Here is a 16,683-nt window from a genome sequence, read left to right as displayed (position 1 = left end):
TGTCACCATTAAGTGTTGGGCCTTCAGTAAACTGGTGAGGAGTTTAATCATGAGAAGGAAACTACAAAGTTGGATTTTTAAGGATGAAAGTGTCCAAGTTCTTTATTTTTAGTTGGTAGAAGGATAGTGGTACTGATTTAAGTTACTATTATGAATGTGTTTTGTTTTGTTTTCTGTCACCATTAAGTGTTGGGCCTTCAGTAAACTGGTGAGGAGTTTAATCATGAGAAGGAAACTACAAAGTTGGATTTTTAAGGATGAAAGTGTCCAAGTTCTTTATTTTCAGTTAGTAGAAGGATAGTGGTACTGATTGAAGTTACTATTATGAATACTTGTTTTGTTTTTCTGTCATCATTAAGTGTTGGGCCTTCAGTAAACTGGTATAGAGTTTAATCGCCCGCTGTACCTTTAACCTCGAGCCGTACACCAACCAGTGCACGAGTCGCGCGGAAGCTGTCGATCTATTCCACGAGACGAACAGGCTCGAGCGTCCAATCAAAAGCCAGCGACGAGCCGCACGATCCAATAGGAACTCAGTAGGCGGGAATAGCGACCACCAGCGCCTCGGCGGAGGAGGTGTTCCTGGTGGCCATCTTTGATACGCGGAGTGATTGTTTGGCGAATAGAAGTGATAGGAAATTAAAAATAAAGCCCGAAAGTTGGGGGAATTGGAAACGGGACGCAAGGTGAAGATAAGAGGAAAGGTGAAACTCAGGAAAAGCAGGTAACACCGCCCGCGTCCGGCCCGAGCAGCATTCCATTTCCATTCTTCTTCATTTTCTCCCCTTTTTTCCTTTCCAGTTTGTAGCCCGGCCAGAAAGCTGAGCCGGCCGCGTACAGCCGCTCACTGCTGCTATTCAAAATATAGCCAGCATGCTAACTTCACAAACTAACCACGCTCGTGCTCGTACCGGACTTGCACAATTTCAACTTTATGACCCGCATTTCCACTCGTCGAACCACACAGCCTAGAAAAATCCACAGAAACGCGTGCATGTGAGGGGAGAACCGGAGCTGCACAGTCCTGAACAACCGGAGAACTGTTTAGTTCCTCCCGAGCCGCGTGTCACGTCGTGTTAAACCGCCTGTGATGTTGTTAGTGTGAGTGCACTGATGGAACGTGGCTCATTCCCTTCCAAACTTACTCTCTCGAATCTGTGTGTGTGCTTTTCAAGAAGGTCCTGGGTTCGATTCCCAGGTCGGCTGGTACGGGTTCTTTCTGTGTGGAGTTTGCATGTTCTCCTTCGAGAGTTCCGGTTTCCTCCAACAGTCCAAAGACATGCAAGTGAGGTGAATTAGGGATATAAAATTGTCCATGTTTGTGTGAGTCTTTTCTGTGTGGAGTTTGCGTGTTCTCCCCGTGACTGCGTGAGTTTTCTTCCGGGAGCTCCGGTTTCCTCCCACAGTCCAAAGACGTTCAAGTGAGGTGAATTGGAGATACAAAATTGTCCATGATTGTGTGTTTGACGTTAAACTTGTCCGTGTCCTTTCTGTGTGGTTTGCATGTTCTCCTCCAGGTGCTCTGTTTTCCTCCCACAGTCCAAAGACATGCAAGTGAGGTAAATTGAAGATACAAAATTGTCCATGATTGTGTGTATGATATTAAACTTGTCCGTGTCCTTTCTGTGTAGTTTACATGTTCTCCTCCAGGAGCTCCGGTTTCCTCCCACAGTCCAAAGACATGCAAGTGATGTAAATTGGAGATACACAATTGTCCATGATTGTGTGTTTGATATTAAACTTGTCCGTGTCCTTTCTGTGTAGTTTGCATGTTCTCCTCCGGGAGCTCCGGTCTCCTCCAACAGTCCAATGACATGCAAGTGATGTAAATTGGAGATACACAATTGTCCATGATTGTGTGTTTGATATTAAACTTGTCCGTGTCCTGTCTGTGTAGAGTTTGCATGTTCTCCTCCAGGAGCTCCGGTTTCCTCCAACAGTCCAATGACATGCAAGTGAGGTAAATTGAAGATACACAATTGTCCATGATTGTGTGTTTGATATTAAACTTGTCCGTGTCCTTTCTGTGTGGTTTGCATGTTCTCCTCCGGGAGCTCCGGTTTCCTCCAACAGTCCAAAGACATGCAAGTGAGGTAAATTGGAGATACACAATTGTCCATGATTGTGTGTATGATATTAAACTTGTCTGTGTCCTTTCTGTGTGGAGTTTGCATGTCCTCCTCCAGGTGCTCTGTTTTCCTCCCACAGTCCAAAGACATGCAAGTGAGGTAAATTGAAGATACACAATTGTCCATGATTGTGTGTTTGATATTAAACTTGTCCGGGTCCTTTCTGTGTAGAGTTTGCATGTTCTCCCTGTCTGCGTGGGTTTCCTCCGGGAGCTCCGGTTTCCTCCAACAGTTCAAAGACATGCAAGTGAGTTGAATTGGAGATGCACAATTGTCCATGACTGTGTGACTTGTAAACTGATGGATCTTGTGTAACGAGTAACTACCGTTTCTGTCATGAATGTAACCAAAGTTCTAAAAAAAAATTCTAAAAAATAAATAAATAGTGGTCAGTACACAGTTAGTAAGCTGGACAGTTTGGTCGGTCGAGTCCACAAGCTGACAGAAGTTATGAGAATTTATCAAATTATTGTTACCTTGTACAACATCTTTGTCTGTTTGTTGATTTTGTACAGGACAGTCCTAGTGTGACGCTCAGTTTTATGCTGTGAATGTGTCTGATGTTGACTGTCAACACACATAAAAGCTTACATCAACACAACATGCAAATGCTCTTTAACTCTTGTGTAGTCTCAATGTTCATTATACTCCCCTTGTCCTGAGGGAAAAAAGACCTGCCTGCACTAAACCCTTAAAATAAGGCAGCTTAATTCATTTTTAAAACCCAAACCTATTTTGCATTGTATAGGGTGGTTAAGGTACTGGACTGGTAATCAAAAGGTTGCTTGATCAAGCCCCATGGCCGAGCAGCTGCATCCAAGCCTTACATCACCAAGCGCAGTGCAAAGTGTCCGATGCAGTGGTGTAAAGCTCGCCACAACTGGACTCTAGAGCAGTGGAGACGTGTTCTCAGGAGTGACGGATCACTCTTCTCCTCGTTTCTCGTCTTTCAGGAGTTGGGCTCGGCCCCTTAGTTCCAGTGAAAGGAACTCTTAATGCTTCAGCACACCAAGAGATTTCATGCTCCCCCTTTTTGTGGGAACAGCTTGGGGATGGCCCCTTCCTGATCCAACAAGACTGCGCACCAGTGCACAAAACGAGGTCCATAAAGACATGGATGAGCGAGTTCGGTGTGGAAGAACTTGACTGGCCTGCACAGAGTCCTGACCTCAACCCGATAGAACACCTTTGGGATGAATTAGAGCGGAGACTGGGAGCCAGACTTTCTCGTCCAACATCAGTGTCTGACCTCACAAATGCGCTTCCAGAAGAATGGTCAAAAATTCCCATACACACACTCCTAAACCTTGTGGAAAGCCTTCCCAGAAGAGTTGAAGCTGTTATAGCTGCAAAGGGTGGGCCGACATCATAAACCCTATGATTAAGAATGGGATGTAACTCAAGTTCGTATGTGTGTGAAGGCAGACAACGAATTCTTTTGGCAATACAGTGTATTTGATGACTGACTACTCACATTCTTCATGTCAACAGATGTCTACTGTCTTCACCCAAGTATAACATGCTTACAATTACTGTTTAGATCTTGTATGGGATCAGTATTGGTGTCGTTCTTGATATTTGAATGCAATATTGCGATGTGATCAGCAATGCCATTTGGTATTGGGACAGTGGAAAATGCCAGTGTCTTGTAGTTCTATACTGTTATTGGACTAAATTGCTGAAGTGTATTTGCTTGTCACTCATGGCTCATGTTTACGACAGCTTGTACTAGTTTCCCAGAAACCACATTTGGCTCTTATTTGAGTTCTAACTCTCTTGTGGAGCATAACAGATCTTTCATCACTGCATTTTCATTAACCGGTTTATCCTGGTCAGGGTTGTGGCGGATTTGTTTCCCCCGGGAAGCACAAGGCAGAAATAACTAAGGGTGCCAATCCATTGCAGGGCTTCATCCCTCCAGCGCCACTGAGATTCGAACCTCGAACGTCAGCAGCTCGGCAAAACCGATTTGTAGAGTGTTCATGTGATCATCACTACCATACAGTACTACATTACAAAGTATACTGTTACCATGATATTAAATCATACACACTCACCCTTGCTTTATTAGGTACACCTGTTTGGGATGTATAGTCTTTTTTATTTTTTTATTTTTATTTTTTTTTTATTTTTTTAAAGCTAAACCTACCATCAGATAAACTCTATATTGCCAAAAGTATTCACTCACCCATCCAAATAATTGAATTCAGGTGTTCCAATCACTTCCATGGCCACAGGTGTATAAAACCAAGCACCTAGGCATGCAGACTGCTTCTACAAACATTAGTGAAAGAATGGGTCGCTCTCAGGAGCTCAGTGAATTCCAGCGTGGTACCGTGATAGGACGCCACCTGTGCAACAAGTCCAGTCGTGAAATTTCCTCACTACTAAATATTCCACAGTTGACTGTCCGTGGTATTATAACAAAGTGGAAGCGAGTGGGAACGACAGCAACTCAGCCACGAAGTGTTAGGCCACGTAAAATAACAGAGCGGGTCAGTGGATGCTGAGGTGCATAGTGCGCAGAGGTCACCAACTTTCTGCAGAGTCAATCACTACAGACCTCCAAACTTCATGTGGCCTTCAGATTAGCTCAAGAACAGTGTGTAGAGAGCTTCATGGAATGTGTTTCCATGGCCGAGCAGCTGCATCCAAGCCTTACATCACCAAGCGCAATGCAAAGCGTCGGATGCAGTGGTGTAAAGCACACCAGAACTGGACTCTAGAGCAGTGGAGACGTGTTCTCTGGAGTGATGAATCAGTGATGGACGAGTCTGGGTTTGGCGGTTGCCAGGAGAACGGTACTTGTCTGACTGCATTGTGCCAAGTGTAAAGTTTGGTGGAGGGGGAATTATGGTGTGATCAGGAGTTGGGCTCAGCCCCTTAGTTCCAGTGAAAGGAACGCTTAATGCTTCAGCATACCAAGAGATTTTGGACAATTTCATGCTCCCAACTTTGTGGGAACAGTTTGGGGATGGCCCCTTCCTGTTCCAACATGACTGCGCACCAGTGCACAATGCAAGTTCCATAAAGACATGGATGAGCGAGTTTGGCGTGGAAGAACTTGAGTCCTGACCTCAACCCGATAGAACACCTTTGGGAGGAATTAGAGAGGAGACTGTGAGCCAGGCCGTCCAACATCAGTGTCTGACCTCACAAATGCGCTTCAGGAAGAAACACACTCCTAAACCTTGTGGAAAGCCTTTCCAGAAGAGTTGAAGCTGTTGTAATGGGTGGGCCCACATCATATTAAACCCTATGGATTAAGAATGGGACGTCACTCAAGTTCATATGCGTGTGAAGGCAGACGAGCGAATACTTTTGGCAATATAGTGTACAATGGATGACTAGGCCAAAACCAACCCCCAGCATTATTTGTATTATGTAATGCCCACTTAAAAAATTGGAAGCACTGGATGTTTCCAAAGTCATCTATTAAAATGTTCTGATTGATTTGTGCCCTGTGTGTATGTGTTTGATGAAGGACTAATCATGTGTTTTGTTTAATCTTTTACAGTGAACGAAGGCATGAAGAAAGCGTCTTAGTCAAGACATGGCTGATAAAAGGAAACTACAAAGTAAGTAAAAAAAATGTACTGTTCATGCTATGATTCACACTTAAACTTTTTAAAATTCCAAGTGCAAACCACAAAGCTTGTTTGTCTGAAGCTACTATAACTGAGCACATGGGTGAGTGAGTGCTAGTAATCAGTTCAGCTACAAACTAGGCACAAAACAATATCTTCACATCACTGATGCTGATTTACACTGATGATATTAACGATATGTGTAGTAGTAGTCCAGCCACAACAGTCAGGTATGAAATCCCCCCCCCCCCCCCCCCCTTTTATATAGAATGCCTTTATTTGTCATATATACATATACAGGTGTACAGTACAATGAAATTCCTTCTTCGCATATCCCAGCTTGTTTGGTAGCTGGGGTCAGAGCACTGGTCCAGCCATTGTACGGCGACCCTGGAGCTGAGAGGGTTAAGGGCCCAACAGTGGTTACAAGGCGAAGCTAGGATTTGAACTCTCAACCTTTTAAATGATAGTCCAAAGCTCTATCCACTAGGCTACCACTGTCCCTTAGGCTCTAAGCATGTAATCTACGAGGGCATACACTGATCAGCCATAAAATGAACAGTGAGTGTAGAAATAAGGAGGTGATTTTAATGTTATTAGCTCCACTTACCATATAGAAGCACTTTGAAGTTCTACAATTACTGACTGTAGTCCATCTGTTTCTCTACATACTTTTTAGCCTCCTTTCACCCTGTTCTTCAATGGTCAGGACCCCCACAGGACCACCACAGAGCAGGTATTATTTAGGTGGTGGATGATTCTTAGCACTGCAGTGACAATGACACATGGTGGTGGTGTGTTAGTGTGTGTTGTGCTGGTATGAGTGGATCACACACAGCAATGCTGTTGGAGTTTTTAAATACCGTGTCCACTCACTGTCCACTCTATTAGACACTCTTACCTGGTTGGTCCACCCTGTAGATGTAAAGAGACGATCGCTCATCAATTGCTGCTGTTTGAGTTGGTCATCTTCTAGACCTTCATCAGTGGTCACACAGGACGCTGCCCACGGGGCGCTGTTGGCTGGATATTTTTGGTTGGTGGAATATTCTCAGTGCAGCAGTGACAGTGAGGTGTTTAAAAACTCCATCAGCGCGGCTGTGTCTGATTTACTCATACAAGCACAACACACTCTAACACACCACCACCATGTCAGCGTCACTGCAGTGCTGAGAATGATCCACCACCCAAATAATACCTGATCTGTAGTGGTCCTGGGAGAGTCCTGACCATTGAAGGACAGCACGAAAGGGGGCTAACAAAGCATGCTGAGTAACATATGGACTACAGTCAGTAATTGTAGAACTACAAAGTGCTTCTATATGGTAAGTGGAGCTGATAAAGTGGACAGTGAGTGTAGAAACAAGGAGGTGGTTTTAATGTTATGGCTAATCGGTGTATACTAGTTAAAGACTGCTGTATGTAAGATGTATCTAAATGACCTGGTACATTTATGCAGGTATGCATGCCTTTTAATCTTAGCAGTTCCTAAGTATTTATAAAGGGTTTAAACAAAAGCTCCTGCCAGATTCTTATTTAGAGATCTTTATCATCTGAAACTGCACCAAATGTGGTTTGCAACAATGTGTTTTTGCTAGAGCACATTTTCTGCCTTAATTAGCATGAAAACAACATACAGGGTCGAAAAAGATGGGGGCTGAAACCGTCATATCATATGCAACCGTACATTGTATCTGTTGTGACGTGCGTGTCTATTACAAGTGTATGTAAAATTTAGACTTCTGTGTAGTGGCACTATGTGCAGCTGTTTATGCATTCGTGTATGTATGCGTACAGGGTGATACAGCTGCTCACAGAGCTTTAATGTCTCTGTGTAAAAAAAAAACAATGGATTGGAACACACTAAAGAGTGCGGTGACTTTAAACATGATGCTGTCCAGAAATGCTTTTACACAGTAGTTGGGCAGTTGTAGCCTAGCGGTTAAAGTACTGAACTAGTAAGCTTAAGGTTGCTGGTTCAAACCCCACCACTGCCAGGTTGACACTGTCTTCTGTAGACTGTCTACTGTAAGTCGCTTTGGAGAAAAGCGTCTGCTAAATGCAGAAAATATAAATGTTAATGTAATTTGTTTATTAGGATATTAACGTCATGTTTTACACACTTGGGTTACATTCATGACAAACGTTAGTTACTCGTTACACAAGGTCCATCACTTCACAAGTTTAATATCTAACACACTCATGGACAGTTTTGTATCTCCAATTCACCTCACTTGCATGTCTTTGGACTGTGGGAGGAAACCGGGACTCCCTGAGGAAACCCACACAGACACGGGGAGAACATGCAAACTCCACACAGAAAGGAGCCAGACCACCCCATCTTGGGATCAAACCCACTGAGCCACCGTGCCACCTGTTAAAGTCATCTGCTAACGCAGCCCTGGTCAACTTGAAGTGTTATTGTGAAGTGGAAATGTCTGGGAGCAAAATCAGCTCAGCCTTGATGCTGTAAGATTACAGAGCAGAGAATAATATTCAGTTTTTACTTTCAAGCGAACCCCTGGATGTGACGTCCGCTCAGTGATTTGTTTAGTAGAGGCTTTATTGGGTTTTGTCTTGAGCCAACCACTTTTTACAATATGTCAATGAATAAATCAGCTGGAGTGGTGTAAAGCACAGCACCATTGAATTCTGCAGCAGGAAGATGTTCTCTTTTTTTATACATTTTCTCCTGATTGATTTTTTTTTTTTAGCACGTCTAATTTTTACCCAATTGCGCTATGCTTCCTTTCTACTGGTGCTGACCCCCGCCCCTGATTGAGGAGAGCAAACTGACACGCGTCTGACAGAGTTCATATGCGGACCTCTCCTTGTGCACGGAGAGCCACACCCTGATCAGCATTATTCCTCGACTCTGTGCAGACGCCATCAATCAGCCAGCAGAGGTCGTAATTGCATCAGTTATGAGGTCTCTATCCGGTTCCCTACCCTGTACGGACAACAGCCAAATGTTGTTCATATAGCCGCCCAGCCCAGCGGTAACAACTCGGCCACCACCATCTGGCAGTCTGAGAAGGATAAATTAAGATTTGACAGGTGTATTGTTGTCTAGTGCTGCTTTGGTTTATTTCTGCTGGTCTTAGTGGATCCACCATGACGTTCCAACCCTGCTTAAAGTGACACCTCAGCGCTTGGGCGGCATTTAGAACTCGCAAGCTTCAATCTCAGCTCTGCTACGGGCAGGCCAGGAATCTGTATGCACAATGATCGGCTCGTCCGCATGAGGGTGTGTTTGCTGGAGGGGATTCCTTGTAACTTATGCAATTACGACATCAAGGGTGCCTGCGCTATGGGACGGGGGGGTGGCGGGGATCTGTGTGCAACTCCCCCGTACGTGATGCGGCTCCGCGCACGCGTCGAAGGGGGAGTGCGACGGTTGTGGCTTTCCTACAATTGGGAGTGAAGGAATGCAGCAGTAGAGGCCGGAATACGAATCGAGTAATTGGATCTGACTAGATTGGGAGAAGAATTGGGGGGGGGGAAATAGAGTAGAAAAAAATTTGACACCTCAGCTATATCAACATAATATAGAAGACTTTAAATTGCAAGAAAAATATAATAAATTGCCTATATTCTTTAGTAAAATATAAGCGCTTTATTACAGTTATAATCTTCTAATCCTTGTGTTGTCTTTTAGGTGAAATTGATCGATGTCTGAAAAAAGTAGCGGAAGGAGTGGAGCAGTTTGAAGACATTTGGCAGAAGGTGAGTCTTTTAATTGCAGCACACATTTGTATTGGTATTTCTTTATTTGTTATTCCGTTCATGCTGACTCAATAGGCACTAGCAGCCCAAAACCTTATAGTTTAGCACAACAGTAGGAGGTTCTAATGTCTATTAAACAAGAAGACTTGTAGTAAACACACTGTAGTGAAGAGTGAAGGGTTGGGGTGTGGGGGTTTGAGGTACTGTGTTGGATTGGCATCCTGTCTGGGGTGTGTTTCCACAGAAGCCTGATCTATCGCTTCTCCTGACCAGGATAAAGCGGTGGTAAAACAAAAATGCAATGAAAGAATCAGCATAACAATTGGAGTGGGAAGTGAAATGAAAAAAATAGGATTAGCATACAGAACTACTAAACAGCACATTTATGACACACACAAGCCTACATTCTTTGCTAGAGTTTTATACTTTCTATTGAAGCGCATGCTTACATGACAACCGGATTATTATGGGAAAGAGACAGGCATTTAATCAGTAGTGCCCAGACTTGCCTGGTAGTGTGTGTTTCATGTTACTGACACTCTGTGTTCAAACGAATGATTTGCACTGGTCAGCAGCTTGTGTGTGTTATGTATATGTGTGATGTGTCTCTGTGCCTCTTTCCCTTCAGCTTCATAACGCAGCAAATGCCAATCAAAAAGAGAAATATGAGGCTGACCTCAAGAAAGAGATAAAAAAGTTGCAGGTAATAATTGCACACATTTCTGCTCTACACTTATAGTGCAAACTGTAAAAACGTAACCAGTCTTGAATGAATGAACGGCTTTATGTCTCATATATACATATACATGTGTACAGTACAACAAAATTATTTTACCGTGTATCCCAACTCATTTGAAAGCTGGGGTCAAAGCAAAGGGTCAGCCATTGTACGAACCCAGGACCTTCTTGCTGTGAGGCGACAGTGCTACCCACTTAGCCACCGTGCCGCCCTGTCCAACATCCTAATTGATATCAGTAATTTAATTTCCGCAGGAGATCTGATGAATTTAGTAGGGATGTACAGGGATGATGAGTTTGTTTGTTTGTTTATTAGGATTTTAACGTCATGTTTTACACTTTGGTTACATTCATGACAGGAACAGTAGTTACTCATTACACAAGATTCATCAGTTCACACAAGGTTATATCGAACACAGTCATGGACAATTTAGTATCTCCAATCCACCTCACTTGCATGTCTTTGGACTGTGGGAGGAAACCGGAGCACCCGGAAGAAACCCACGCGGACATGGGGAGAACATGCAAACTCCACACAGAAAGGACCCACACTGCCCCACCTGTGAATCGAACCCAGGACCTTCTTGCTGTGAGGCGACAGTGCTATTTACTTAGCCACCGTGCCGCCCGGGATGATAAGTATTGTATAATCTATTAAGAAATTGCACTGTTAGGGCTTTAAGACCACCCTTAAAAATGTGGATGGCAGCGCTTATATCATCACATTTAAGCATGTTACAGTCAGTTCTATTTATTAATGGGACTCATAAAGACAAAATGATCTTTTATTTATCGCTACATTTCACCATGTCCCCTGCTGCAAATGATTTCCGAAAGCCTAAATGCGACTCCAGTAGATTTAGTACTTCCTACATCATCTGCAGAACTGTTATGAGTGCCTGTGTAGTAAATATGAAACCATATGGGATTCAAGTTTGTCAGTTACATTATTACGATTGGCTGTGTCTGTGGTGGAGGGGGCAGTGAACAAAAAGGCACAGTTTGTACTGATTATTTATTTTCCTTGGGTGACACGGTGGCTCTGTGGGTAGCACTGTCACCTCACAGCAGGAAGGTCCTGGGTTAGGTCCCCAGGTGGAGAGGTCTGGGTACTTTCTGTGTAGAGGTTGCATGTTCTCCCCGTGTCTGCGTGGGTTTCCTCCCACTGTCCAAAGACGTGCAAGTGAGGTGAATTGGAGATACTAAATTGTCCATGACTGTTTGACATTAAACTTGTAAACTGATTAATCTTGCGTAATGAGTAACATGATGTTAAAATCCTAATAAACAAATAAATAAATATTTATTTTCCTTTATTTATTGAAGTAAATAGCAATGCAGCTATGTAAATACTCTGACTGCTTTATTAACCAAATGTAATTAATAATTAGTCTTGATTAAACTAGAAATGCCAACCTAGACATCACTTTTTAGCCATGTAAGGTAGGCCAGCATGCCTCAGCACTGACTCAAAGCTGCTATGTATGCCACAAAGACTTTGTGACTCCTTCAAACCACAGCAAGAGCCTCTTTTGATTAAGAAAAACAAAATTCCCCAAGAGTGCACCAATATCTGCCAATATTAGCAACAACTGCACCCAGTTATCAGATTTAGGAGGTAATTACTTTCATATGGGTGATTTAGGTGATGCATGATAAATATTGTAAAATGTGATTTGGTTTTTTTTATGTTCTCTTTGCTTGTATTTAGACATACACTGATCAGCCATGACATTAAAACCACCTCCTTGTTTCTACACTCAGTCCATTTTATTAGCTCCACTTACCATATAGAAGCACTTTGTAGTTCTACAATTACTGACTGTAGTCCATCTGTTTCTCTACATACTTTTTTAGCCTGCTTTGACTCTGTTCTTCAATGGTCAGGACCCCCACAGAGCAGGTATTATTTAGGTGGTGGATCATTCTCAGCACTGCAGTGACAAAGACATGGTGGTGGTGTGTTAGTGTGTGTTGTGCTGGTATGAGTGGATCAGACACAGCAGCACTGCTGGAGTTTTTAAATACCGTGTCCACTCACTGTCCACTCTATTAGACACTCCTACCTAGTTGGTCCACCTTGTAGATGTAAAGTCCGAGATGATCGCTCATCTATTGCTGCTGTTTGTCATCTTGGTTGGTCATCTTCTAGACCTTCATCAGTGGTCACAGGGTGCTGTTGGCTGGATATTTTTGGTTGGTGGGCTATTCTCAGTCCAGCAGTGACTGTGAGGTGTTTACAAGCTCCAGCAGCGCTGCTGTGTCTGATCCACTCATACCAGCACAACACACACTAACACACCACCACCATGTCAGTGTCACTGCAGTGCTGAGAATGATCCACCACCTAAATAATACCTGCTCTGTGGTGGTCCTAACTATTAAAGAACAGCATGAAAGGGGGCTAACAAAGCATGTAGAGAAACAGATAGACTACAGTCAGTAATTGTAGAACTACAATTTGGTACCTTGGTCAACTGCTAACAATAGGATCAACATTTTCATTGTATGATTACTGATAATCTGTTTCTATTATTAGCACATTATAATAAGCCTAGCTACTAGGTAATATTTTTTGTCACAGTGATCAGTTTTACTGCCTAAAGTGTGTTTATCTTTGCCAGTTACTATGAGGACCGACGCTACCCAAGCCAAGGCCAAATGAGTTTGTGCGTGCGTGTGAGCTCGGTCCACTTTGCTTGGCCTCACAGGGCGAGTTACTGCATGCTGGACTCGAGCACACGGCTCCTAATTTCTCGTTACTGTCCTTCCTCTTTTGACTCTTTCTTTCTTTTTCGCTCTTATGGCTGTTCCTCTGGACTTGCAGCGACTTCGAGACCAGATTAAAACGTGGGTGGCTTCAAACGAGATCAAAGACAAAAGGCAGCTAGTGGACAACCGAAAACTCATAGAGACGGTGAGTGAGCCTTCTCAGTGGACACTGTACGAAAGACAGTGTAGATTTGTTCTTGATGGAGCCTTATTTATCTCAAAATCTTGAATATAACAGTAAGTGAGAACAGCTATTCAACCACTGATGTACTGATGATTTAAAAATCTTTAATTTAAGATAGGTGCATCTTTAATTCAAGCTAGTTGTAGATAAGCGAAATAAAAAAAATCACAAGTGGTACTTGACATTAATAGCATTTTTAGTCCATTTTATTACTGCTATTAAGAAAAACATACACCGACCAGGCATGACATTATGACCACTGACAGGTGAAGTGAATAACACTGATTATCACATCACAACACCTGTTAGTAGGTGGGATACATTAGGCAGCAAGTGAACATTTTATCCTCAAAGTTGATGTTAGAAGCAGGAAAAATGTACAAGCGTGAGGATTTGTGCGAGTTTGACAAGGGCCAAATTGTGATGCTAGACGACTGGGTCAGAGCATCTCCAAAACTGCAGCTCTTGTGGGGTGTTCCCGGTCTGCAGTGGTCAGTATCTATCAAAAATGGTCCAAGGAAGGAACAGTGGTAAACCGGCGACAGGGTCATGGCCGGCCAAGACTCACTGATGCACGTGGGGAGCGAAGGCTGGCCCGTGTGGTCCGATCCAACAGACGAGCTACTGTAGCTCAACTTGCTGAAGAAGTTAATGCTGGTTCTGATAGATAGGTGTCAGAATACACGGTGCATCTCAGGTGCAGGGCTGTTTTGGCAGCAAAAGGGGGACCAACACAATATTAGGAAGGTGGTCATAATGTTATGCCTGATCGGTGTGTCACTGAAGCAACAGAGCAAATGTACAGAAGCTGGAATTGTAGTAATAACTACTTGTATGTAATAAGCAGAACATTGCTTAGTCTTGGCTCTAGTTACATGGTAACTTATTTGGTAACTTAGGGTGTGTTCGAAAACCTAGTGAGCTGCCTTGGTGCCTACTGCCTACCTAGGCAGCTGCCTAAGTATTCTAATAAGTCATCGAACTTATAAGGCAGATTAATCAGACACACTACTTAGACGGCGATTACGTCACCTCAGTTTTTGCTTACAAAGCTAACACAGTTAGCCTCAGGCCATTCAAACCAATGGGCTAAGGTGGCACAACCAGCTAGCATGCCAGCTAACATCTGTCTCTGTACCGAAAATGGTTAAACTGTCACTGACGAGACCGAATTTGCAAATAAATGACACTTGTACACTTTTATATAAAAAAAAAAAAAAAAAAAAAAAAAAACTCCATTCGTTGCTCTGCATCTGTTCACTATATTTGTAAGTTGTGCCGCACTGAATTCTGGGATTGCCTTCACTGCTAAGGAAGCATTGTATTCTCACTTGTCATTCAGTCAGATTATAGCTTCGAAATAAGGCACCTCAGTTGGCATCTAAGAATTCGAACATCCTTCTGCTCAGGACAGCACTTAGGATGACGTAAGAGTGCTGATGTAGAGTGCTGTTTTTCGACAGACCCTTAGTTTTAGTGAGAATTAAGCTGAAATAGTATTACTAGAAATGAATGATCTTTAATTAGTATTGACACTCATATGTATTGATTAGGGATGCATCGATACCATTTTTTCCCAACCGAGTACAAGTAGATATATTTTTGTACTCACCGATACCTATTTAGAATGATGCAATCTGGATCATTATGGAATAGTGTAGTTTTTAGTGTAAAATAGTGCAGTGGAACAGACATCATTGAGAAAGCTTCTGACAAGCTAACGTAAACGTTCATTAATAAACGCACATAATTAACGCTGTGCACATCATACATGCGATGCGATTCTGCTGATTGAAATATTTAATCGTATATCGTAAACGACTCTGAGTCGGCTCCCGCTCTGTGGTAATAACCAGTATAATTAAGCCTGAGCTTTATAAGGTAAGCGAGTCACACACAATGTTCCGTAGTATTTGGTGTTTATTTACAACCGCAACATTCATTATAACAGTAAACACGGAGAATTGACTGAGAAAAGAAACTTACGCTGTGCTTAAAATGAGTCGACTCCTGAATCACTTGTATCGACACTGTGAACAGAGTATTAAAGACACAAACACGTCCTATAACAGCGGTCGCTGCTTTTGTAACCGGTTATCTCCACTGTAGCTCTATTTTGAAGTTTTTTTTTTTTTTTCAAACGGAACTAAATAACATTAAACGTGCATGTGAGCGTGGTCAGTGAGAATAATTCAATCTTTAGTTTTAGAAGTAAAAGGCAGTGCCTGACCCCCCCCGGTCAGGCACTGCCGCCCCACAGGTTGAAAATCCCTGCGTTAACGCAGCAACGTGCACTAGGCACAAGGTATCGGATGTTTAGTATCGGAGCCTCGTTTGCGAGTACGAGTACGAGTTAATGAGCGCGGTATCGGGCTAATACCCTAGAATCGGTACTCATGCATCTCTAGTATTGATACTCATGTATGTTTGTGTCCTCAGCAAATGGAGCGCTTTAAGATCGTGGAGCGAGAAACAAAAACAAAAGCATACTCAAAAGAAGGACTCGGCCTTGCTCAGAAAGTAGACCCCGCGCAAAAAGAGAAAGAGGAGGTCGGCATGTGGCTCACGGTAAGTTCTGTACTAGATTTTGCATGCCTGGGCAAAACTGTAATGTATAAAGTGTAATGCAAGTCACAATTAAATCAGCACTAAAAGACTACTGTTGTTGGGGTTGTTGCAGACTCACACTGCACAGAATGTATTTCCTATAGTTTTATCATTTTACTACCTGAATCATATCAGTATGAAATCCTCAGTTTTCTGAAAATGTGACAACAAACCATGAACATTCAATTTACTAAAGCTGTAGTTCATTACACAAATTGCAGCTTCTACCGCAATAACGGCACGTTGGGTAGCGCTGTCGCCTCACAGCAAGAAGGTCCTGAGTTCAGTTTCCAGGTGGAGTGGTCCGGGTCCTCCCTGTGTGGAGTTTTGCATGTTCTCCCCACGTCTGTCTGGGAGCTCTGGTTTCCTCCTACAGTCCAAAGACATGCAAGTGAGGTGAATTGGGGATTCAAAATCGTCCATGACTGCGTTTGACATTAAACTTGAACTGATGATTCTTGTGTAACCAATAATAAGTGTGTAAAACATGACGTTTAAATAATAAATAAATAAAAGTCTGAGAAAACTAACAGCTGTATAAACCACTTAACATCTGTGCCTTAATTAAAAGTACCAGAATACACCCCATGTCCTCCTACCATCCAATAACTGCAGGATGCCAGAGTGCTTTTGATTATATAATATTATCCAGGTGCTTGGGTGACGCAGTGGTCTAATGCGCCAGCTCGTCACAGCTGAGAGAGAGTTCGAATCTTAACTGTGGTATTGTCTGACCAGGCCCAGTTGGGAGAGAAGATTCATAATTGTTGCTGCGTTTGCGCCTTCACACAGATGGTGAATAACGGAGTGCAGCGCACAACTCTTCATACGCAATAGGGCTCTGTAGTCATTGTACAACTTGTATAGCAGTGTAGATTTACTGTCTTCTGAAAATAACTCAACACACAGCCATTAATGTCTAAATAGCTGGCAACATAAG

General features: G+C 43.0%; 1 protein-coding gene across 5 annotated transcripts in view; it reads left to right on the top strand.

Moving 5' to 3' along the window:
- Window positions 1-587: 587 nt before the first annotated feature.
- The window catches only part of cnot3b (CCR4-NOT transcription complex, subunit 3b), a 39,275-nt gene continuing 23,179 nt past the window's right edge, over window positions 588-16,683 (top strand). For 4 of the 5 annotated variants that reach the window (XM_063010916.1, XM_063010936.1, XM_063010900.1 and 1 more), the window contains exons 1-6: window positions 588-724; window positions 5,647-5,707; window positions 9,375-9,442; window positions 10,071-10,145; window positions 13,008-13,097; window positions 15,576-15,704. In XM_063010916.1, coding sequence (XP_062866986.1) covers window positions 5,683-5,707; window positions 9,375-9,442; window positions 10,071-10,145; window positions 13,008-13,097; window positions 15,576-15,704 — 387 coding nt within the window. In that variant the 5' untranslated portion in view covers window positions 588-724; window positions 5,647-5,682. The remainder of the gene's footprint in view (window positions 725-5,646; window positions 5,708-9,374; window positions 9,443-10,070; window positions 10,146-13,007; window positions 13,098-15,575; window positions 15,705-16,683) is intronic. The other variant, XM_063010907.1, reaches the window with a different exon arrangement.

The sequence above is a fragment of the Trichomycterus rosablanca genome, chromosome 2, assembly GCF_030014385.1.
Source record: "Trichomycterus rosablanca isolate fTriRos1 chromosome 2, fTriRos1.hap1, whole genome shotgun sequence".
NCBI classification, from domain to species: Eukaryota; Metazoa; Chordata; class Actinopteri; order Siluriformes; family Trichomycteridae; genus Trichomycterus; species Trichomycterus rosablanca.
Note: the sequence above shows the minus strand (reverse complement) of the source record. Positions and strands in the feature narration are given on the sequence as shown.